General features: G+C 37.6%; 1 protein-coding gene across 2 annotated transcripts in view; it reads right to left on the bottom strand.

Moving 5' to 3' along the window:
• LOC140244206 (E3 ubiquitin-protein ligase RNF13-like) overlaps positions 1-25,976 on the bottom strand; it is a 77,524-nt gene that overhangs the window by 38,159 nt on the left and 13,389 nt on the right. For both annotated transcript variants that reach the window (XM_072323838.1, XM_072323837.1), the window contains exons 3-5: positions 20,341-20,421; positions 5,227-5,358; positions 1,245-1,332 (exon numbers count right to left, since the gene is read on the bottom strand). In XM_072323838.1, coding sequence (XP_072179939.1) covers positions 1,245-1,332; positions 5,227-5,358; positions 20,341-20,421 — 301 coding nt within the window. The remainder of the gene's footprint in view (positions 1-1,244; positions 1,333-5,226; positions 5,359-20,340; positions 20,422-25,976) is intronic.

Below are 25,976 nucleotides of genomic sequence, written 5' to 3'. Positions count from 1 at the left end.
TTTATCATTGGTGCATATGGCAGGAAAAGATATTTTGGTGCTTTTAAATGCCTTAGTTTCTGGTGCATAAAATGTGTGCAAATTTCCACACCATCAAAAATTCCCACTTTTACCATATACATTTTGTATATGGCCAACTTTAAATGTAGAGTGGAATCGCACTCTGAAACAGCGAACAAAGAAAACATATCACTACACGGCACATTGGACAATGATTCTAAGGGACTAGAGAACATTACTCAATTATCGCATACAGCCCGGAAAGTTTCACTCCAGATTACACAACCAACAAATTCAACCACTCCCATTATTCTAGCAAAAAAGTGGCACCATATGAAAGAAGCACCAGAGATGTGCATCCACAACGTATGAAGGAAGTTGAGAGACTTGCAAACACAGAATAGTGAGTAATTCTGCTTCTCTGAGGTAACCACATATAGAAGTGAAACTCTACTCCAGGTTCCGAAGTAAAATACATGTACATATTCATGACAACTATATATTAAATAAAAATCAAATAATTTCAGTTTCACAAGTCTCAGTGAGAGGATGAAAGTAAAGACACAGAAATTAATGCGATTAAGAGGATGTGACACTGTGGGAAATTTCGCAACTTTCATTGAACATTTTATTTAAGATCAACAAAGGGTAATATCAAGTTTCGAAAATTCCGTCAGATTTCCTAATTTTTATGTATCTGGGTTGACCAAAAATTCCTATTGCTCTTTTGGAGTCCACTTGACTTCAACATTGCAGTCAACTTGAACATTCTATAAAACTTTTTCTTTTGAGATGCCACTATGTTAGTTATACTTAAAAAATGAAGAAGGAAAGAAATGCTTCCCACTCAAAGGAAATCACGCAAACCAAAGGGATGTGAGATTACTGTAGTCAATTTCGCACAGATTTTCACGCTGGGCCAATATTCAGTGAACATCACCTGTTTATAAGTTTGTGGATGAGAGCATAATTTACTGTATCTCTCAAGTATTTTTGTGTTATTGTTGCACAGTACGATATTTTAAAGAATATCCACTTTGCAAATCACCCCACATTTATAAACCCAAAAGTTTAGTGTGCATTTTAATTCACGAAAATTTCATGCCTTACAGTAGCTTACATGCAGTATGAGCTCAGTGGAAGAGCCAGTGCTCCTAAAAAATGATGGCTAGCAGTACAACAGCAACAACAAAATCATCACTTAACAACATTGTGATATAAACAACAAAACTTTGTCAACTTACAAGAACTTCCACTCATTGTGGTAAGCATGTTGCCTTCATCGTTGTAGACAATGGCACCAAAGTATCCTTTCTGCTGCGCATTGTAGACCTGGTAAGCATGCAGAAATCATATTCCAAAAGTGTGCATGACACAAGACAAAAGAGAGAGAAAGACACACAAATAGGTTTATGAACACAAATGAATATTTGCATACACAGACAGACAGACATACGTACAGAACATATACAAACACATAAACAGAGACATACACACAGACACAGACATAAAGGCAATGCAAATTAAGGGATAGAGAATCAAAGACAGATTTATAGATACAGTAAGTATAAAAAATCAGATAGTCCCCAGATAAAAGAAAGGCTGGACCGTGGTGCATCACAAACGAACAAAAAGTCGCACCCCTTGATTTTATGTGATGACTCAAAAAAGGTGAAATGGGTCAACCGAGTCAATCTTGAGTTTTACATATTTTCTAAAAGAGCTATCCTTTTTCTACATTATTCTTTAATTTGGGGTCATAACATAAATGGGAAAATGTGTTTTCAGCAGTTTTTCTAGAACCTATTTTTGAGGGAGAATAGAATGATCAGGTGTGTCTTACAGTCCCCTTTTCATTTCTTGAAATCCTTTACACACTCTTCACTTTCAAGTCTAATAACTTTTGAAAGGATAAATCTACTGCTTCGAAAGTTGGCATTAATCATGGACAGAATGTGTTAATAGAACAAGCTCAATTTCAGCTTAATGTGATAATCCCTTCATTGTTGTTACTCCGGTGGTTTACATCCTTTGTTTTGTCTCTTTTATTGCACAGCTAGCACGGCTTGGTAAAGATTAAGCACTTGAATAGACCCTGTACTTCAGAGCCTCTTTTCTCTGTTCACACTTTTCCAGAGTGTGTGCATGATTCTTTCTAGTATTTAGATAGGTTAGGGGAGTCCATTTGAATTGAGTTATATATCATTTTAAAGCTTAGAGTCTGCTCTTTAAGAATCTGCCCTCAACTAAAAATCCATGTCTGGCGACTTTTTGTTTGTTTGTGATGCAGGGTCACATATCAAATGATTTCCGACTGCATATATACAGTAAATTTAAATGGCAATTACATACAGAAGTGTGTACAATCAAAACGTGCACAGCATGAACGCAGGTATAAAAAGAGACAAAAGGCAAGAAATATCACATTTTTTAAAAGGAATAAAAGGGATGGTATAGTATTGGCTGAGGATTCAGCTTTGATTTTTTTTAAGACACCACTTTATCAAATGTTAAAGAGCATACAATTCTGAGGGTAATTCAAAGTTTATTTGATAAAAATCTGCTTTCAAATGGCTGAGATATCCGAAAACAAAGTAAAACAAAGGGATCCTAATAAAAGGTGGGTCCCACCTTTAATTACAATCACTTCGTTTTGGAGATCTCGGCCATTTCAAAACCAATTTTCATCAAGTAAACTTTGAATTCCCTTTTACAATATATGCCCTTTCATATTTCATAAGATGTTTCTCATTATCAAAAAAAAATAATAATAATCTTCAAAAAATACTACACAGCTGAAGTCTCATCTTATCCGAAACTATACCATCACTTTGAATCTTCCATTAACCCGAAAAAGACTGGGCTATTTTGGTAGTTTGAAAGACTGGGGGGGGGGGGGGCCTAAAGGGCCCCCCTTAAGATCTCGGCCGTGGATTGCGCGATCGCCGCGGAAATTTGCACAATGGTAGTATGCAATGTAATCTACAAGATCGTATATCTAAATTTTCCAAAATAGTCTTATTTCATTTTATTTTGATTAATTATGCTAATTTATGCGAGAAATCAGACTCTTTGATCTAAATCAGTAAATAAAGCTCCAAAAATGCTCATTTTTGGTCTAATTATTCTTTGTGGCATTCTTCGCAAATGCACTTGAAAAAAAATTTGGTATCAAAATTAATTTCTTATTTACTTTATTGTTTTATGAATTTCTTATATATTTCTTTGTTTTTTGGACCTTTTGTTTTTGCTGTTTTTTTAAACAAAATTTGTGGCAGACACTTTTTGAAGCCTAATACTACTAAAGCAAATTAATTTTAGCTATTGAGAGTAAAAATAAGCATATTTATATGAACCATGTGAAAAAACTCAATCTGCATTGACTTTGTACACAAAATCACATTTTTGAGCCATTTTCGGTCTCACGTGCATATCAGTACAAAAAGTTATGTAACTTCAGAACCGTACCCCCGGGCGTCACAAATTTGGCGTCAAAATGTGCGGGAAACTCGAAAGAAAAAAGTCATACAGTGTAGAGCATCGCGGCGAGAGCATTGCGTGTTGCAGAGTAATCGCGCGAAATGTCGAGGGGGGGGGGCCTTTTAGGCCCCCCCCCCCCCCCAGTCTTTTTAGGGTTAACCTTTACCTAATCTACATGGTAGCAGACGTACAATTGTACAGCTGTCTAGATTCCATACAGATATAGCTGCATATATTTTACAAAGGAGAGATTAATTACTGTATACGCTATATATTTCGCGAGTCTAAATTTTCGTGAATTGGGAATTCCCGACAATTTTGCGAGCTTGGTTAAATTTGCGATCGTTGAGTCCTGCACTGAACAGAGAAATGTACACGCGTACGGTACGTCACATCCACACCAGGATCAGAGTCAATATTTTCGCGTGTTTTTTATTTCACGAATAGCACCCTACTCGCGAAATTCGCGAAAATAAAAACCTCGTGAATTATTCGGCGCATACAGTACATTGTATCTCAGTAGTAAAAATGGCTCTCCTATATTATACAGAATGCTTACCATATCTCTTGCAGCATGGCATAATTGTACTTCAAGGTCTCGTAACATAAAGAGTAATAATGAAAGTGAAAGTAACACTTGAGCCATGATTACTTACGGGATACTATAATTTGAGGTTGAAAGTACTTTGTGGTGTTATCACAACCTTTCAATGAAACAAGTCCTCAGTAAACACAAGCACACACTTGTGGCAATTTCATAATTCAATCATGTGTCACAATCAGAACAGCAATAATCACAGAGAGCAAATTAAACAGCTTTGACTTCTAAAATTTGTTAATCATCTTACAAATATGTACATGTACTGGGACAAAATTCAGCTAGCTTCAAAACTCTTGCTCCAATATCAAATTAAAACGTGAGAGAGTTGAAGTAAAAAAAAAAAAAAAAATGATATATACTTGTAGTATCCAGATTTAATACCAATTTGAGATACCTGAGATGGAAGGAGCTGAAAAAAAAGAAAATAATTGAAATACAGAATATGTGATGATTCTAATCTTCAAAAAGTTTTCTTGTTATGTACTAAGAGCAGTATAATGGAAAATATCTAATTTTTCTCTTTTTGATGATGACCGTACTTAAAAACTTTGAAAATGATGTAGATATGTTTTGGGGTTCAATATCTTCATGATAATTTCTACTTTCTAAATTTTCATGCATTACATGTAAAGAATGTCTAAAAATTCAAAGGTTATTTAGAAAACCAAAGAGGACTACCAAAGTGTGCTATGAGAAGCAATTTTAAATTTGCTTTGGTGACCAAAAAAAAAAAAAAAAATAATGAATTTCAATGAAAATTATTTGCTTGAATTACTAGGGAAAAGCTATAACTTGAACTTGTGTTTGTCTTTGTTTTTGTTTGTTTGTTTTGATGGGGTTTTTTTTTTTGAGTAACTGTACAATCTTTGCACACTTTCCAAAGCAAAAAATCTTGGTTTGGATTATCACGTCGGGCAGAATACTGTACCTGTTATATGGCAGGGTTTTAAATGTGTGCAAACACAAAACACAAGCACCTACGCACTTGCAGCAGAGGTGATTCAAATGACAGTTATCAAAAGCCCAGCCCCAAACAGAGGAGATACATAGTGAACTTTAATATGATATTTCTTCCAGGCATATAGTTCTTTCAGTGAAAGCTTCAACCTCTGCCGGAAGGAAGGGAAGTTTCCTGGAGATCTCACCTTCTTGTCAAAGTCACAATTTCCGCGCCTGATGAGGGCAAAGAACTGGTACGCTCTGGACTCGTTTCCCAGATTGGGCGGGGGAGCTATGGCTGTGCATGCCTCGGGGGGATTTGCCACAACCAGTAGACCCTGTGATGTTCAGACAGAAAATTGTATGAGTATGAGAAAGAAGAAATTGTATCAACAAAAGTCTCACAAATACAGAAAGAAGACTGCAAAACATACTACAACAGTTTGAAATACAGAAAAATGTGAAAAACAAATCACAGAAATTGGTTATTTTTGTTTCAGTTACATCACTGAACAGCAGCAGAACAAAAATCAATCTTCCAATCAACAGCCCAATACAATGTACATGTGCCTGTGACCAAGGAGGTTTTATACATGGAGTTCCAACTGGCTGTAATTATTCAAACAGTTGTCAGATTTCTATTGATGTACAAAAGAATTCCACAGGTGCACTTGTGCCTTGATGATCGATATTCCAAGCCGCCATCTTGCTGAGCAATCTCATGATTCATTTTGAACATTATCATAATGTTGGCCATATTTTGCTTATTTATTCATTAAATGAAATAAAATTTCACTTAATAATAAGCATGTAAAACAAAAGTCAATTCCGTTCAGAAATTTGCGCAAAAGTGTAAATCAGAGCTGTATTATGTGAAAATGTTTAAAACTGTACCATCCTGGAAAGCTGGTTTTATCACTTTTCCACTAAATTTGCCCAAATGAAACTTGTAATAATCTTCAAGTATAATTCTTTATTGATAAATTAGTGCCCATGTATGCCCAGTCGAGTAATTTTCATCTTCATTTCAGCATTTTTTCCTCAATTTCTGTTCGCGCATCCTCATGTCTGTACTACCTACCTTTTATAATCTTGAAGGGATAGCGAAAAGTAATTACCATCACAAAGACATATCTTCCTTTGAAAGTGGCTGGTGATTATGCAATGAGACACAAGTCAATTGTCTTCGTATCGGCACGGCAGATCCTGTTTGGCACATGCTTCAAATATTTTTGAGCGGCGGCTTCAAACATAGATCAAAGGGAATAACTCTGTTATTACTCCATCTCTTCAACCTCCTAAGTGCTGTAACCAAAGTCTATCGGCCTTTGTGTGTAAAAAGGGACCTTTACTAAGGTGTGTTTACATGCTGTACATTAGCTATGCAATCTAAATTATGCAAAATTTAAGTGGCCCATATGGTCTTTATATAAAAATGGCTTTTACACTGAGTGGGATGCTACAATGGGTTTGACCAAATACAACAAAACAAGCATTGCACACAAATAACAATCACAGGTGACAAGAGTAAATGTACAATGAGAATATGAGCAATGTCGATCCTTGATTACCCAAAGTGACAAGAGAACAGGGCACACAATTTTTCCTTGAGAGATAGCACAGAACAACTTGATGAAATAAGATTCAAATTGAAACTGGAGACAGACTTGGCATCACAAAATACCAATCCCGCACTTTGCTCAGTCCTGGGCACATACCATCAACCACACACGTCAGGAAGAGAGAAGTTTGGATGCGGAGGAAGCTAAATCCCGCTCCTGGGGATATCGCTTCCTTGGCAACGGAGCAGGATTACTGCGAGTCCTCCTCCGCAGCTGTGCAGAGGAGTCCCGGCGGCTCCTTGGAAACATGGATCCCATCACCCCCCCCCCCCCCATCCCCCCTTCCTCTCCACATTCAGCCGGAGATCCTCATTTGTTTACCAAGCATTCTCCACACAAACATACGAGGACAGAAATCCTGTCTCATCTCTGTTTTTCCTGCACCTGAGCCACCTTAAAACCCCTTTCAGACCAGGCAATTTATCAGCAGGTGCACTCCAGTGCACTCACTGAACTTTTGATGTAGTCTGCGACGTCTTTCAGATTATTTCTCCCTAAGATGTAGATACATTGTGATGCACCAATGAAAATCCGACCGAATGTTACTCTCCTCACTGCTGGGGTTACTCCCAATTGTTAAAACAGTGAATCAGAGGGAGGCTTTGGTATGCTCCAAAATGTTTTTTCTGTTCGAATCATCTGTGAAACACCAATGAATTCATCTCTGCTGCCAGGTGGCAAGACATGCATTTCTGCACCATCCGCATTGTTGAGGCAAACTACCCACAGGAGCCACACCTTATTCATTTCGGTGATCTTATTTTGACACCTGAAATTCCCATAGGGCTTCCATGCTTTTCATACCAGAGGCTTTTCAGACTAGCAGTATGTGGAGAAAATCCATTGATGATGATTTCCAATAATTTCTAGATTGAATCACCCTGGAGTTCAACAAGTAGACCCAACATCAGTGTGAAAGGGGGCTGGCTAGCAGAGAGGTCTTTGATACCCCTTTCATAAACTCATCCTCCTATTATCCGCATAAAAATAATGCGGACAATTCAATAAAAAATGCGTTCACAAACTCTGAAAATAATCCGCATTATTTTTACGAGCGCCCGTCCTGAAAAAGGCGGATAATCGTCATGGTGACTGCACACGTCCCTCCTGCGGGAAAGATAGGTGACGTTTGACCGCACCCCGGCAATTATCCGCATTATTTGGGTTTGCGTTCATAAACTCAAAATCTGGTCCCGACGCTGCTATTATGCGGATAATAGAAGGGTCGAAATAATGCGCATTATTCTATCCCCGCTCCGATTTTACGACCAAATGTTGCGGATATTATCCGCATTATTGAGCTTATGAAAGGGGTATAAGTTTCCTGACCAGGGGCCTTCATCTGCCATGTTTCATTTCCTCTGTCCAACATGGAATGGGACTATAGCCAATTGTACTTGAAGGTCATGTGTAGATACTGGTCTTGTTTCTGTCACCAGATATCAAGGAAAACCCATTTGTGCATGCCCATATAACCACCACTAAAACTGCCTCAATGAGATAATAAAATTGTAGAGTACAATAATTGTGCACTATATATGGGTCATTCCACCGCGTTGGGATACAGTGTGACATTGACGGAGGTGATGAGTATGATGGGGGAAAAAAAGTGGATCAAAAATTTTCAGCCTTTTGTTCCACACTTAGTGAATAGGTGGGTAGGTAACCTATCAACCAAATCGGGAATGGTTATTTTCTGGAGAAAATCATCAATTTTATATTAATTTTTATTTTGGTGTCCGATAGGGAAAAGAGCTATAAATTGTGACATAACTTCTCTTCAGGTTTATCATTCAAGAAAATCAAAATAATGTTGGTAATTAACTAACTGAAGCTTGTGACAATAATTTTTAATGAGTGCCAAAATACATGAAATAGTATGGTCCATGTTTGACTCACTAATTTTAGATGCCGCCGCGAAAGTACTGGTTCCGACGTAACGCATCGTGTCTCATGAAAATAATATTGGTTACGTCGATAGATGGTATAACAACACAAATCTCACTTCATTTACATGTGCATTATAGTACTGTTCATCAGGTACCGATGTTCCGAATACAAAATCAATGAAAGTATTTTTTCCTTTCAGGTTAATTTCTTTAAAATTTAGGCATGAGTATTCATGGTCTAGGTTCGTGTCTTCTGTCAATTGTTCGTCGAAAACAAACATTCCTTCCTCCATATCTAGTCCAGACTCTTTCCCCGTAATACAAACACCCCGCACGCATTGCTATGGTTACTGGCGCCAATCGTACACGATCAGCGTGTGGTTGCTTTCCCAGCTGTGCAGTACACGTATGCACATTGTGCGATGTGTCCGATCCCAGTACAGTGTTCGTCGAAGAATCGATGTTACGTCGAAATCTGGGTCTGAGTCGATTACATGCAGGAAATGGGCATGCAGGTAAGAGTGTTTGAGAATTTTCGTCGATTAAGTGCATTACCGTTCATGTTTCTGTCTGAGTGTGAGTCGTTTCAATAAAAATTTACTTCATTTTTTTTTCGTTGTATTGCCATAGCCTGAAAGGGTCAAAGCTTTTGAAAACTTGAGAGTTACCTTGAAGACAACTCTATCTGAGGATTCCGAGTCTCTGTTGCGTCGAAGTTTGAAGTGGCTGCTGTAGTCCCACATGTTCATTTTTGCGTTATCAACCCCAACCGAAATTTTTGTTTCGACGTGCAGACAAAATGAAACTGAAATAATTTTTAATCATTGATTGATATGAATTGATATGGAATCGTACTCATTTAAAATGTAGGCAGCGTGTCGGGTATATGACCCACGTTGCATTTTATTAATTGTGGAGAAAAAAAGACCTCCTGGACCCTGGTGTGTGTGTTGCCTGTCGAGTGTTGGGCACAGAAAATGAATGTATGGTTGGACCTACTAACGACCGACCGCCTAATTTTTATCTGCCTGATAAAAATAATTGATAATAAAATTAGTGTAAAAATGTGACTTACGTGATGGAGAAAATGCAGCACTTTCAAATGCCATTGTCCCCCTTTCTATTCGAACTTTCAGTGCAAAGATGACGCAGTCGAACTTGACTGAGTGCCCTCTTGATTTTCCACGGTGCTGCTCGCTTTTTAGACCTATTTTTTTAGACTTCATTTTCTCAACCATGTAATTAAAAATAAAATTTTTACGTGAATTTTAGGGCATTATCGTGGTTTAGGTTGCCAAAGACACCATATCCTGAGGGGCAGTCATTTCAGTGACATGGATGACCGCACACTCGTACTGAACTTTGAGAGGGAGTGCGTATGGGATTGCGCAATACCAGAGGCTATAGAAGGAGAAAAGAACCGAGAACTGGCAGCTCAATAAAATGAGAGTGGTGACTCGAAACCGAGAGTGCGGATATGCTTATCAGGCAGATAAAAACAAGGCAGTCAATGAGTAGTAGGACAAACCATAATGTGTGCCTGCGCACGAGTGAGTGATTGCAAGTGTTTTGAGAGAGTGGGTGGGTGTGTGCGTGCGCAGGGCCGTCACTACGGTCCCCCCCCCAAATTCAGTCCCATAGTCGGCAAAGTCAAGTACCGGTACCCGGTATTCTGCAAATTTGAGGGGCAGTTGGCAAATTGAATTTTTGTTTTTTTTTGCTCATTCTTTTTTTTTTTTTTTTTTTTTTTGCTCATTTGAGCCCCCCTTCAGATCTCAGCCCTGAACAGCCAATCGTTGCAAAATTTTGCATGCATGTCGAGACACATGTAAAGAAAGAGTATTGCTACCCCCAAAAAATGGCCCAAAATGGGTTATTTTATTATGATATAGAGATGCTTTAAAACAAATTAAGTTTTTCCAACAAACAAGAGGGCCCCGTTTTGATTTGTAAATTTCTTATGTATTTCACTGTTTTTATTTCTTTTGTATTTCATTGTTTTTATGAATTTTTTTTTGTAATTTAGATTTTAAGAAAATCATTAATTTCCATGCGTTCTACTTACATGTAAACTGTACACAAACATGCAAAATATGAATTTTTGGGCGAATTTTGTGCCAACGCGCGAATACATTAGAAAGTCATGTTACAACCTCACGACCTATAGTCCAATTTACACAAACTTGGTATCAAATGCAAGCAGTCAGAGTTTGTCCAAGTGGATCAAATTGACTCCCCCCCCCCCCCCCCCCCCCAGTTAAGATAGGGTCAATATAGATACAGAGATAGTTTTCACGTAGTTTGGGGAAAGGGGGGTCAGGTTATGTTAGGAAGGTCAACTGAACAGAACATCTTAACCATTTCAGAAAAGGGAAACAGTTGTAATTTGAAGCCAACTACTATTGTTAAGTATATTTTTGGTATGGAATTAATTGTTTAATTTATTGTGAAAATAAATTTTGTGGACATTGCAACATTTTTGTTAATGATAATTACATACAAGTATGTTTTGATCTCCTTTATTTTTACAGTCATTTGCTAGTACCAAAAATCATCATGGCTCCAGTGGGAATGAAATTGAGATTCAATTTTCAACGCAGTGACACATGTGAAGAGACTATTCCCAAAAAGCCATCTTACCGGGAAAATTTGAAGCGCAAACGACCAGGGGATTATAATGCTCTCAGAGAAAAGGATGCACTAAGACACAAAGAAAAACGTTTGCGCATGACTGAAGAAGAAAGGAAAGTGAGTAATGAAAAAGCGAGAGAGAGAATGGCTAGGATGAGGCAGAGAAGGAAAGATGAGTTGGCTGACCAAGTGAAAACAGTCCATACGAGAGCAGGTGAAAAAAAGCAAAGTGAGCAGAGAAGGAAATGGGCAACAGCTAAGAGATTACAGAGGGCAAGAATGAGCAAGGAGAAAAGGGATGAACTCAATGAGAAAAGGAGGGAGAAATATAAGGAGGAAAAAATGACAATCTTAAAGATGCGGTTAGAAGCTCTGGAAAAACAAAAGAAACTGAAAGAGGTGGAAGAACTGATGGCAAGCATGGAAGCTGAAGTGAAGATCGCTGAAGGGGAGGGTCAGGATAAATCCCGATCAAAGGCTGCAAGAAGAAAATCATTACAGCGAGCCAGAGAATCCATTTCTAAGGATCCGCAATTGTTTGCTGAGACAGTGTGTGACCTAATAGAGAAAGCATCCCCACAAAAGAAAAGGGCTCTGAAAATGGTGATGAAGCCTCATAAGAAATCAAAGATACCAGACATTGACGAAAAAACATCCAAGGTAGACCATCTCATTGCCTCTGGTGTGCAGAAGCAGCTAGCTTTGCTGCGTGGGAAGAGAAAAAAGAAGGCTGTAAAGCAAAGACGGCTATTTCTTCCATCCTTCCGTATTCTTCACAGGTACGGCCTAGAAAGACATGCGTGCAGAATGTATGGAGTGTCTCGTCATGCTGTAAAGAAACTTTCTGCAAAACTACAATATAGAAATCCATGTTCTCTTCCAGAGAACACCAAGGATTTGGTTCAGAACTATTACAAGCGCCACTCAGTGGAGCTTCCAGATCAGAAGCAAGTGAGCAAGAAGTCTCTCGCAAAGCCCCTAGTTTTGCAAATGCCTGTAGAACAACTGTACCATGGCTTCAGAAAGGATAACCCTGGGGTGAAAATTGGGCGTTCATCCTTCTTCAAATTAAGACCGAAAAATGTCAAGAAAGTTGGTAGCATATCATTCCAGGGCTGCCTTTGCGAGTACTGTGAGAATATTCGCTTAAAGTTGAAGGTCATCAACTCCATCTGTACCACACAACAGAAGCCAGAATGTAGATTAAAAGATGTGTCAACAGCAGCAGCCATAACCCTATGCCAGAAGGGGGATATGAAGTACAATCAGTTAGCATGCACTGAGAGGAAATGCAGCAAATGTGGGGTCCACATCATACGACGACATCTTGCTGGACTTGACCAAACCTGTGAGGTGAAGTGGCACAAATGGGAATTAGTGAAAGAAAAGAAAACAACCAGAAAGGGTGAGAAAATGGTCTCCAGGAAAGTCAAGGGCCTAAAAGAGGGATCTCTTAAAGAGCTGTGTGAGGAATTAGAGGATGAACTTCAAACATTTTCCAGTCACTTGTTTGTGAAGCAATGGCAGCATGAGCAATTCTCATTGCTGACGTCAGGGAAGGTTCCTGAAGGAATGGCAGTGATGGTGCTGGATTTTGCCGAAAACTTTACTTGTCAGAGTCAGAACGAAATCCAATCCGCTTATTGGTCCCATGAGCAAGTTACTCTCCACCCAATAATTGCTTATACCAATTGCCACAATGAGAGGTGTACACAACCACGTAAACCTATCATAAACTCCTTTGTCTTCATTTCAGATGACCTTGTGCATGATCATCATGCTGTACATGTCTTTTCCAGCAAAGCAATACAGCATCTCAAAGAGGAGGAAGAACTCACAAAAATTGTGAGATTTTCAGATGGCTGCAGTGCCCAATACAAGTCCCGTGGTCCATTCGTAGATGTGTCCTACTCAATAGAAGATGTGGGGCTCCCCATTCAGCATAACTTCTTTGCATCAAGACATGGGAAGGGGCCGTCTGACGGCGAAAGTGCTGTTGTGAAAACGATGGTATCAACTGCTGTCAAATCTGAACAGGCCTTGGTAACAAATGCACGTGAGATGTTCAACTATTGTGAGGCAGCATTAACCAGGAGTGACAAGGTAAATGATCAGGGACAGTGCATGCACTTCCGCCGTACCTTCTTCTTCATCCCTCAAGATGAAATCTGTCGGAATCGTCAAAGACGAGGGAAAACCCTACCTGGGACTAGAAAGGTTCACTCTGTGGAAACAGTTCGACCAGGAATAGTGCAGAAGCGGAATCTATCCTGTTCGTGTCACGCTTGTATTGCAGGAGATGGGACTTGTGAAAACCAAGATTATGTACATCCTTGGATTGAAGTACAGTTGCAGACTGAGCAGCAGAACAATGATCTTGATGGTGAGTTATGTAGCTTAAAGGGGAATTGAACTACGTGCATTCAATAAATGCAGAAAAATTAGAGGAAGAAAATGGTGAAAGTTTGAGCAAAATCGGATAATCCGTTCGAGAGGTATGAATTTTCAAAGTTTTACTACTTCCGTGTAATGGCCGCCTATGGGGATCCTTGAGATGGAATTTATTCACCCTCTCTGTTGCTTTTCCATTTATGGATATTTGCACCCCTTCCTGCTTAAGGCTCACTTTGAATTTATCGTTGTTAAACCTTAGTCCCAGTTTTGCAATTTTGCAGTTGCCATTACTATATATAGACATAAATTGAAGTGGAAATTTTCGCGAGGGTTTGACTCACGAAATTTGCGAAAATAAACCACCAGGAAAATTTCAGCTTGTACAGTAACCATTAATAACCATTACACAATTCATATGTTCTACAAAGCAATTGACATGTTCAAAAGTAATATGTCCTTTTCTTTGTAGATGACAATTCTGATCCTGAAAGGGCACCTGCTCATCTGTCATCTCCAGCCGCCTCACAAGATGATGATTCTGATCCTGAAAGGGAATCTGTCCATCTGCCATCTCCGTCTGCCTCACAAGATGATGATTCCATTTCTAAAAAGGCACCTTCCCCTCTGCCACCTCTGTCTGGCCCACAAGTGCGAGTTATTGCAGTTACAGGTCTGTAAATACAGGGTGGTCCCCCTCAAAAAAAAAAAAAAAAAAAAAAAAAAAACGAACGGAATGGCATACTTGCATTACCCGGATGCGAAAAATATTGGCATTGAGGTATAGAGAATTTTCCCAGAAGAAGAATGATGCCAAAAATTCTAATTTGGTTGAGTACTTTTGCATTCTTGAGATATTTTTATGGAGCAATTTAAGATAAATTTCTCAATTTCTTCAACCAAAGTTCACATCAAAGGCCCCTGCCTTGGGAGACGACCAAAGAATGTTTATTGGATAGGTGACATTGCACAATGCTACAATGCTAGAAAAGGAGCATTGTGCAACTTAATCTTTTCATTAGATATGCAGCATTAATTGTTCGGTAGTCATTGATTGGTGTAATTCTTGTAGGAAAATTCTCTATTTTCACTTCATGCCATTGGATTTGCATCGGAGTAATTAATACAGTCAATCTTGATTAATTCAACCTCACATAAATCAAATAATCACCTAAGTTGAAGGTCTTTTCAAGTTCTTTTCTCTTTATACTCTATTTATTTTAACCCCTCATAAATCCAATATTTCTCTAAGTCAAGGCTATTTCTTAAATCCAAATGTAGATTCAACTAAGGCAAGGTTCACTGTACAAGTATGCCATTCTGTTTTTCTTGGATTACCCTGTATATTTCATTCTTTTTAATACAGGTTTAACATTTATGGTTCAAGTGTATTCAGATTTTTTTTTTTTTTTTGTACTGCTCGAGCAACAGAAAAAATGCAGGATGGGAGATAACCATTTCTCTTATTAGGGACTAAAAATATGTGTATCAAAATAACACTTTCCAGCATTATGAAATTATTTCCAAGGTAGTGAATTATAAGGTATCGGTGATGAATTTCTCTGCCCATATGCCTTTTTTTTTTGGGGGGGGGGATTATAATACAGGCCATCCTGTGCGAATGACCCTGATACAGTGGAACCTCGTTATAACAAGGTCCTTGGGACCATGGAAATTACCTTGTTAAAAAGGGTTTTTCTTGTCAAAACGAAAAGATTGTAAAGAGTTGGGACTAGCAAAATTTCCGTGCTATAACAGGGTTTGTTATATCTGACCTCTTTATAACAAGGTTCTACTGTACATGTAAACAAGCAATACCATTTTTCAATTCTCAGAGGAGTCTGATAGTGTGAGGGCATCTTCCCATCTTTCACCTCTGTCTGGCCCACGAGTGCAAGTTACAGTTACAGTAACAGGTGTGTAAATACAGTTGATTTATCATTTTTTCCTACAGTTTATTACAGGTTTAACATCATCTGTGCATATGAAGAGTTATTTAGAATGTTTGAAAGCATATACACTATTAAAAAAATAAAATTGTTGATGGGAGTCGGTTATTTGGGACAGTCAATGGAAATCTAAATTACTAAAGCTGCAAATTTTCATAAGATTGTTTTTCAAGCATACTTCTCTAATACATAATTGATCCATGCTACTCCTGGTTTTGCGCATATGATGGCTACACTTATTGATCACCAGTACAGACTGCCATCCCTCTTGAGCATGTTATTTTTACATTTTTAACTACAACATCACTGATCTCCCATAGCATGATATTGCTTGCTCTGAATTCTGGATGACCAACACATTGAATTCCCTGCTTATTTGCTTTCAAGTTATGACTCCTTTTAAGTGTTTTTTTTTTTTCCTCAGATGACTCTGAACCTGCTGGCTCACAAGTTCAAAGTACAGGTTTGTAGACAAGTGACAAGACAGATTTAATAAGAAACCCGTATCTGTATGACGCCTTCAAGACCAGTTTTTGAATGGATATGGATATACTGTCATATTTCCATAAGAAAATTGCCCTGTTCATCAGTGCAAATATTACTTTATCTTATCTAGCCCACAAGCATATACCAGTAGATGCTAAAACTGTTATTGTGTTAAATTTATGCAATGGAGCCAAGGTTTCAATCAAGCATTCTTTCTATGCTCTGAAAATGAAAGGAAGGGGTCACACTTTTCATTGGTGCCCAAAGTATGACAAAAATATGAACAAAATCAAATCCATGACAAACGTCAACGATTTGATGTGACATACCATATATATATATACATATATATTTATATATATATTTATATATATGTATACACATTTATTTTTTTATTTATTTTTCTTTACAGGAAGTCGCCCAGTTGGTGTTGGGGAATTTGTCGTCGTCATCTATGATGATGCATGGTGGGTTGGGGAAGTCGTGGAAACCCAAGACGATAAGCTACTTGTGAACTTTCTCGTCACCAAAGGGGAAAACAAGTATTGTTGGCCGGACAAAAAAGAAACTGATTTGATTTTGAAGAATGGTATTTTTACCACATTTCCATCTCCGCCAGTGCCAGTTTCAAATCGGTATCTTGGGTTTGATGATGCCATTTACCGGTCAGTTTCATCTAGAGTACAGAGATTCCTGGCTCAAGAAGAATAGATATCATAGCCTTATGAGTAATTATCCAGGTGATAGTTGTCCTACAACCACATAATCTTGCCCACTGCATCAGGTTCAAAGCAACTATTGATAGTTTAGTCAATGTTCCTCTGTTTTCACATCTTTAAGAGTTAAAGCAAGGTTTAGAAATGGTTTGAAAATACAATCTTGAGGTTCTTGTTTGAGAATTTAGATCTATATTAGTTGTTATTAATATTTGAAGAGCTTGCATGCAAAACGTGCTAAATCCATTCCAATCACTTTGGAGAAAATGAGTGATTTTTAATTACACATATTTCTTTTAGTTTATTCCTTTGTTCACCAATTCAAATTACCAAAGCAGCCTTGTAGATTTAAAAAAAAAAAATTGAAAGAACAAAAATCCGGCACACTTTATTTATTTAATTTTTTAATATAATTTTTTTTAAAAATTGATTTTCAGGGATTTAGCATGTTTTGCATGAAAACGTAAATTTCATATCATTGAATGTCTCATCTTGTATAAAGGACAGGAGAACCGGCAATGACCGAGTATTGTTGCCTTTACTTCTCTAGATTTAATAGAAAGTGAGTTTTGTGATTTGATATTGCATCGAAAGAGGTTCAATGAAGACTTGGTGGGTACTAAACTGATAATCTGTGCAAAAGTGATTCTGTCAGGAAAATACACAATGTCATCACTTGTTGAGGAACTTAAAAGAAGGATACTCTGTAGTGTATATAATAATTATAATTATAAATAGATGTAACGGTGGACGTCTGAAACACCTGCACATCCGCGGGTGTAATAGTACCATCTTGCTCGTCTGGGCCCGACCGACCTGGTAACATTTGACTGGTTAGATGCTTTCACATTTGATATCATGAGATGTGTTGCAACGTGGTTGCAACCACATCAAAACATTCGGTGCAATGATGAAGCTGAATTTCATGTGACTTTCTGTCTGACTTTTTCATGCAGTTTACCTCGTAAGAAAGACTTGTGGATCGACGCAGACTGTGAGGAAATCTTTCATTTGAAGCAATGATGATATAATTTGTCTGTTTTAACAATTGCAACAAGTGTAGAAAAACAGTAGGGGGTTGATACCCCAAAATGTGAAACAACATAGATTCATTAGAAATTATGTTTTATGTGAATGAACATTTGTGCAAACTTGATGTAAAATTTGAGAATTCTTTTGAGAGAGGATATTATTGCTGGAGACCAGTGGCATACTAATGCCTTGGTCTATACCTTATACTGTTTGGAAATAGTAATGCTATACTGTATACGCCAAGTATATTGCAAGGTTTTTGTTTTCACTAATTTTGCGAGTCATGTGCTATCCACAAATTTAAAAGCACACAAATATGATATGTCTTAACTCGACATGAATGCGACCTTCATGCATACATTGATTATTCACTGCTGATGTACAGTAACAAAGACGCTGTGTCTAGGTTACGTCTTAATGTGCAGTGTTAGGCAGTTGCAATTCAAGGTATGAGTTTATGGGTAGAGTTAGTAAATACTCCAAAGACCAAATGTCAAGTAGATTATTTTGCTGTGACAAATTTAAACAATCCATTTCATTTCAAAAGAAACTGTAAAATGATCTGATAATTCACTGCTGATGTAACAAAGACGCCACGTCCATGTTACATCCATATCTGTGACACGTATAATTGAAATTAAAAAATTATGCCACTGCAAATATATAGAAATTTAAGTTACCGTATAATCCGACAGTTTATCAAACAAGTTTACATGTGAAAAATTTAGAACTCCCCTTCTTTTAAAAGAAAATATGTGAACGACTTGATAATTCAGTGCTGATGTAAAAAAGACATCGCGTCCATGTTACATCCTAATGCATGAAATATGTATAATTACAAACAAATAATTCATGACACTGTAAATAAAGTTATTGAATAATCCAAAGACAGCATACCAAACAAATTCGGTTACTTGTACAAATTTTAAACAGTTTATTTGATTTTTCAAGAAAATATATTTAAATGACTTAATAATTCAGTGCTGACGTAACAAAGACGTCACGTCTATGTTACATGCTAGTAATCCATGCACAATTAATAATTCATGACAATTGTATATATCTTTTTTTTTTTAATCCAAAGACAGCATATCAAACAAATTTGTTTACTGGTAAAAAGTTTCAACACTTCATTTTATTTTCAAAGAAGATATGCAAATGACTGTTGAATATCCAGTGCGGACATAACAAAGACGTCGTGTCCATGTTACGTCTTAACGTGTGATACACGAGTCAGAGGTAACAAAGACACCGTGTCCATGTTACGTCTTAACGTGTGATACACGAGTCAGAGGTAACAAAGACACCGTGTCCATGTTACAGCTGTGCAGCATTTCTGAGACAATCTTTACAACTTACAGTCCTGTGAAAAGTTTTCAGATGTAGCATGCGAGTGCAAATTGATTCTAATTGTAGTTTACACATGAGATAATCTTTTAAAGTCTGAATTACATTGCTGAAGATTCTGTATTATATGAAATTCATACGAAATTGTGTGATGTAACGAAGACTTGATGTCCATGTTACGTCCTCACTTTGAGAATGAGCATTGAAAATTGGAAAAATTTGCCATTTTGCCTCTTTAAGGGTGTATTAAATATTTTTACAGTTATGACCATTCCATTTTACACAAATATGGTCAAATTCAATGAAGTTTTTAATTGTTTGTAAGAAGTTGATGTTGATTCCAATTATATTGAAAATTACTGAAATTATAATGCTTTAAAATTTGATTCGTTTTCATTTGTTTGTAATACTCTGAACTATGTATGATACGGTGGAATAAGACATGGTGTTTCCTTTCTGACTGTGAGTTAGAAAGGAAAAACATACACACACAAAAAAATGACAGCCAGAATAACACAAAAGATGGTGTCCTCGTTACATCCACACAATTTTTGCATATCATTCGTAAAACACCTGCAGCATCACACTCCACGACATCACCTTAACAAATCTTTTGAATTATGAAAATACAGTGTTTTAACGATTGTTTGATGAGCAAGAGAAAGATATTTATTGCTGTACAAAAATTGATGTCTCTGTCACATCATATGCCCCAAGGCGGTGGATATACCCATATAGTCCTACAAGTTGGCCAGAAGTGGGCACAGACATTGAAATATTGTAATGTATACAGATCAAACTGCTTTTCATTGTATAATTCCACCTTTTCTACTATCAAGACAATTTCTTTGCTCTGATGAACTATCATCATGCCTCTATGTATATTGATATACACTGTATGTGTCACAAAATTTTTGATCACTCACATTAAAATGCCTTCCTCTTCAAAAGAAGGAACAGAGGAGAAAATTTTCTCCCCTACCCCCTCATCATCTTCTTCTTTCTCCTCCTCTTCTTCTTCTTTGTGTTCCTCATCCTCCTCCCTTTCTTCTTCCTCCTCCTCCTCTTGCTCCTTTCTCCTCTTCTTCCTCCCCCTCCATCTTCTCCTCCTCCTCTTAATTTTCCTCCTCTTTCTCCTCCCCCTACATCTTCCCCCTACTACACCACCTCACATTTCTCCTTCTGCATCCCTTCCAACTCGCCCTGTACACATAAATACATGTATGCATATAGAAGGTTATGGGGTACGAAACCTACCTCCTGTCCACCAGGACGAATTGGCGAGCCAAACGTGGCTGGGAGTGACTGGAAGCGGGTCGTGTCATTGTTTGGTGAAATCTGGCAGATAAAGGGGAAAAGAAGGGGAAAAAAAGAAGAAATACCATTGTCACTGTTTCAATTGCAAACTTTGCTGCAAGATATCACAAGGTGCATAACATGCTTTACCGCACGTACAGTCTAGGGAGAGTGTTTACAGAAAAACAAATTCCTGCTTAGCCTTGTGTCACATTTGTTGGAAATAATTGAAAAGGTGCAGACATATGAATTCAAACTTCGCATTATTTCAACCTTCTTGATGAAACGCTTGAGAATGAGTACATTGTATGTATGTATGCCCATGGATACCTGTAGGTGTCCATGGTACCTAACAAGTAACAAACCCCGACATCTTTCCTGGAGTTACATGTACTGATCTGCTACAAATTTGCTATTATATTTCCATCAATATTTTTACTGGATCATTTTACTAACAGGAAACAGTCCTCTTTCCCATAACATTCTCAAGATAGTTGAATAAACAAAACATATATTCATACAAATACACTGTATACATGTATATTCACTCTAAAAACACAAATGTTGAATTAGCATTTAAAAGGGCCGAGGAGTGACAACATTTTCAAAGTGTTGGTTTTCCTGCTAGATTCAACATTTTAAATGTTATTTTAAAAGTTGGATGCAACACTTCAAAAAATGCTATCACTCCTGGGCCCTTTTAAATGTTGATTCAACATTTGCGTTTTTAGAGTGTTCAAAGCAGCTTGATGGAGGAATGTACTGACAATGTTTATTGCACAGTGTCTTGAGTTTGAAGCTACATTGTATGCAGTTTGTTGTAGGCCTATTTATAAAGCATACTGTACACTAAAACTAGAAATGTTTGCAGCATGAAATTTTTGCAAATAGCCTGAGCTAACGTACTGCCTTATTCACAGCGCTATGAAATTTCCATGAATTGCCACTGGCATTAGTAATGTAGACGAGAACTTTGGTGTGCATTTCAATTTCGCGAATCTTGCACCTTGCGCAATTTCATGCATGCAAAAATTTCTGGTTTTATTGCACATGGATGGTCATTCCAAATGCTCTTTCCTCATAAATGACAGAAAGACATTTTGGGTGCTCTCTATCAAAAAGAAAAAGCACACGCACACAGACACACACACTAGTAAAATATCAGGAACGAACAGTACACCAACTCATAACAAAGTTTCATGAACTCTTTATGTGCCATGGTGGAACCCTCTATGTGCCACATTACAAATATTCTGAGACATCAATGTAGTCATGCTTTGAGAAAACCTTAGACCTGTTTTTCAAATCTGTGTACTGTATACGCCGAATATTTCGCGAGGTTTTTTTGCCGAATTTCGCGAGTCAGGTGCTATTCGCGAAATTAAAGACACGCGAATATATTGACTCTGATCCCGATGTGAATGTGATGTATGCGTGTACACTTCTCCGTTCAGTTTCGGACTCCACGATCGCGAATTTAACCACTCGCGAAATCGTCGGGAATTCCCGATTCGCGAAAATTTAGACTCACGAAATATATGGCGTATACAGTAACTTCTACAGATTTCTGTTAAAGGTACATGGTCCCGGTGGTTTAGTCAAATGAGTACGCGGGCGCACAGCGCAAGTTTCCTATAGAGACCTACGCTATCGACTCCTCTTTAGCGCTTACGCTGTGGCCCACTTCCTCGAGTCCGAAGAAGTCCGATCCACTGTAGCCAGTGGTCCGATCACAGTTCGGCTCATGATTCGGCTGAGGGGATGGCAGCTTTAGCAAACTTCTTTAGTGATATCATAATAAGAAACACATATGCACGCACCCTGGCATTACTACAGACTGTGTGATGCGCAGAGAAGACAATAAAGGCAACGTTACTTACACTACATCTATAGCAACACCTACGCACTTTACTCTTGATGACAGCTCAACTTCTGCAATCTTCGTATCAACGCTAACGGTGATCGGCACTATCACCAACAGCGCCCTCTACACTATCGGGACTATGCACCTTTAAGCTGGACATGTATTTTGGGCAAAGTTGTACAGAAAATAGCAAGCTTTGCTTTGATGCAAATTAATGACAAATTGATGATTGTTTTTCTTGAAATGACCAGTAGCTACATGTACATAACTGTACAGGCATGACATTTGCACACAAAACAGTGCCAGAAACTTATAATTTGTAAACACAAAACTCTACTGGGGAACACCGCTTGATAGTCAATCAACACATAAAATGTAAGCTATAATGTGAGACGAACGGAAGCACAAGAACTGCGGCATTTGGCGATTTATCAATCGGTTTGGGCGGGTTTGTGGGTTTGAGCAGATGCAGGGTTGGCACACCGTCAACTGAGTTGGACATGCAAACGTGGCACATAAAGCTTTGCATAGGACATGTCAGATTTTAAACACCATCTTCCTGAATTGTTCACTTACTCAAATGTCAGACAACTACAGCGTTGTATAGCTGCACTGTGGTGTAGATTGTCATGTTGAAACCTCATGGATTACATGTGTATGATCTACTCAACCAGTTTCCATTTGAAGTGCAGAGAACAGTACCCTCAAAATGTATACATAATGTACCTTGTCCTTCAAAACAGTGCTTCCAACGGACTATCTAATGTACGCCTACATATTTGATTATATCCTGATTAATATGAGCTGCAGTAGCATGAAGGAATATCAAATATTGGGATGTGCACAAAACAATGTTCATTAAAAATAATTACACAGACTCACACAGTACAAGTGAAATGCAACTTGTATCAAACCATGACTGACACTCATTTCTGTACATGTATGTACGTCTGTAGTGTATGACACCCACATACTAATGTACATTGTACATCAGTACAGTATTTGAGCTTTTCACATGTGTACACATGTACTGCACCATACATTGTAGATAGATTGTATCAATCAGTGCCACAAAACCTTTCAAAGGTCAGTAACATCACTAAAGCCAGAACACAAAACAAAAAGTTGATTTCTTTATGAAATTCTAAGTTTAAACTACCACCCCCATCCAAGATTTTTTGTTTGTTCGTTTTGTTTTGTTTTTTTCTTTTTTTCTTTTGAAATTCAACTTGGATTCTCTGAAGAATGTTGTCACATTGTTTTGAACTACTCAACAATGTTTTTAGAATACATGTAACTCAGCACATCCCAGGGTGTGAATCATAAAAACTGATTTTCTCTGTACCTTCCTTCCTACACATGTACACTGTAGTCCTAAAAGTTGAACTTTGTACCATACTGTGCAATGTACAGCAGGACAAATCATATACAATGTACACCTGTATGTATCACAGGAAAGCTCTGAGTCTATCGCATGCAAACATCTACACAATATGAAAACCAGGAAATTGATGAGATGTGTCATACACCTACATACTGCGGCATATCATACAGTTGTAGGCCTACTGGTGTAAAAGTACAGCAATACTCATGTGTGGTTTTATTTTCCGCCTGTTGCAACTGAGTGGGTAGGAATGAAACCCAGAAGTCATGGCATAACTGGGCTTGGCAATTTTGACAAGCGTATTGCTTTTGGAAAGGGAATGGGGGCTAGACATTTTTCCCAGGGTTTTGCTAGTCCAAAGTTCACCCCCCAAAAAAGAAAAGAATGATCAACACTTCAAAACAAAATCCTTGGCCACATCAAATGAGGAGTGCTGCAGCACTGGCAACACTGATGTATTCTCAGCAGTTCTGCCGGGATTGACTGGGCACAGCCATTGCTTGTGTTGGTCTACAATGATGTGCCAGGACATTTGTTTGTTTGATAGATACTTTATTTTCTGCAAATCAATATACATAAGTTACATGATCATGAAGATGCAGGAAGTATACAAAGTAAATTCAACGCAGAGTCGTTTGACTTGCATAAACCGCGATACATATAAGTACATAATCATGAACATGTAGGAAGTATATAAAATGAATTTAACACAGTCTTTTGACTTGCATAAACAACGATATGAAAGAAATATAATATACAATATGCATGTCTATGCAGCAGTGATAAGAATAGCATTTATAGTTAAGAAACGATTATGCAGAGGGCCGCCATTATAAGCATTGCTTGAAAAGATGGCCGGCCCGAGGAAAAGATAAGGACGTACTAGATTCGTAACGATATAAATTCTGCTGCGAAAGTAGCAGGGGAAAATAAACTCTAGTGAGTGATGGTGGTGGTGGTGAATGTGTGTGCAGGTGCTTGACGGTGCACAATGGCAGATAGGCTGGAATTTAGAATAATAAAATTGGTTTACTGAAAGAGGGGACGATATGCGTTGTTGCTATCGGGAGACCAACATTAATTGTATAATTTGTTTGTTTTTAGTTCGTATTTGAAGTATACTGTAATAAAATATACTTCTTTAAGTTTGCTTTAAATGAAAACAAGGAGGCACACTGTTTCAACTCCTCAGGAAGAGTGTTCCATGTATCCGGACCTTGATGTCTAATTGACTTTTGAGCAAGTAAAAGCTTCGGATTACTTAAATGAAAATCATGGGAACGACGAGTAGGGTATAAATGAATATGATCATTGGTTACTAGGGTATTATGAAAAAATGGTAATAAATTTCGAGTGTGTTTATACATAAATATGGCAGTTAGGTATAGATGTATATCATGGGCTTTCAAAGTTTTTAGGCGATAAAATATGGGATCAGTGTGAGCCAAAAAATTTGAATGTGTGCATATACGAAGAGCCTTTTTCTGGAGAAGAAAAATTGTATTCAATTTTGTTTTGCTACTGTTGCCCCATACAATATTACAGTACATTACATATGGTAAAAATAAAGTATTGTATAACATAATTAAAGTTTGATCATTAATTAAATATTTTATTCTTCTTAAAACACCAGTTGCTTTAGATATTGCTGTTGTAATATTCTGAACATGAGTATTCCAAGATAGATTGCTATCTATGGTCACTCCTAGGAACTTGGTTGAATGTTTCTGAGCAATGTTTATATCATCAATAAAAATACTTTGAGGAAGGGTGGGTTGGGATTGCAACGTATGAAAGTGTATAAAACATGTCTTATCAATATTCAATGAAAGCTTATTACTTCTAAACCATTTCGAGATATTGCTTAATTCCGTATTCAATGTATCAACCAGTGTTACAATGTCCCTTTGGGAATAAAAAACATTGGTGTCGTCTGCAAATAAGATGAAATTTAAACGAGGAGAGGAGTTAATAATATCATTAATATAAATCAAAAAGAGTAGGGGCCCGAGGATAGACCCCTGAGGGACACCGCATAACACGTTAGAATATGTTGAGTGAGTGGATTTAAATGCAACATATTGTTTTCGATGACTTAAATAACTTCTGAACCACGACAGAGTAATCCCTCTCACACCATAATTATGTAATTTTTCAAGTAAAATGTCATAATCAATAGTGTCAAACGCTTTACTAAGATCCATAAAAACTCCAATTATGTGCTCCTTTTTAGTAAGCGCATCAATAATATTATCAACAGATTTAATTATAGCATAATCGGTAGAAAATCCTTTCCTAAAACCAAACTGATTCGCATTTAATATTTCATTTTCAATCATGAACGAGTGG

The sequence above is a fragment of the Diadema setosum genome, chromosome 21 (assembly GCF_964275005.1).
Source record: "Diadema setosum chromosome 21, eeDiaSeto1, whole genome shotgun sequence".
NCBI classification, from domain to species: domain Eukaryota; kingdom Metazoa; phylum Echinodermata; class Echinoidea; order Diadematoida; family Diadematidae; genus Diadema; species Diadema setosum.
This window is presented reverse-complemented; position numbering and strand designations above follow the sequence as displayed.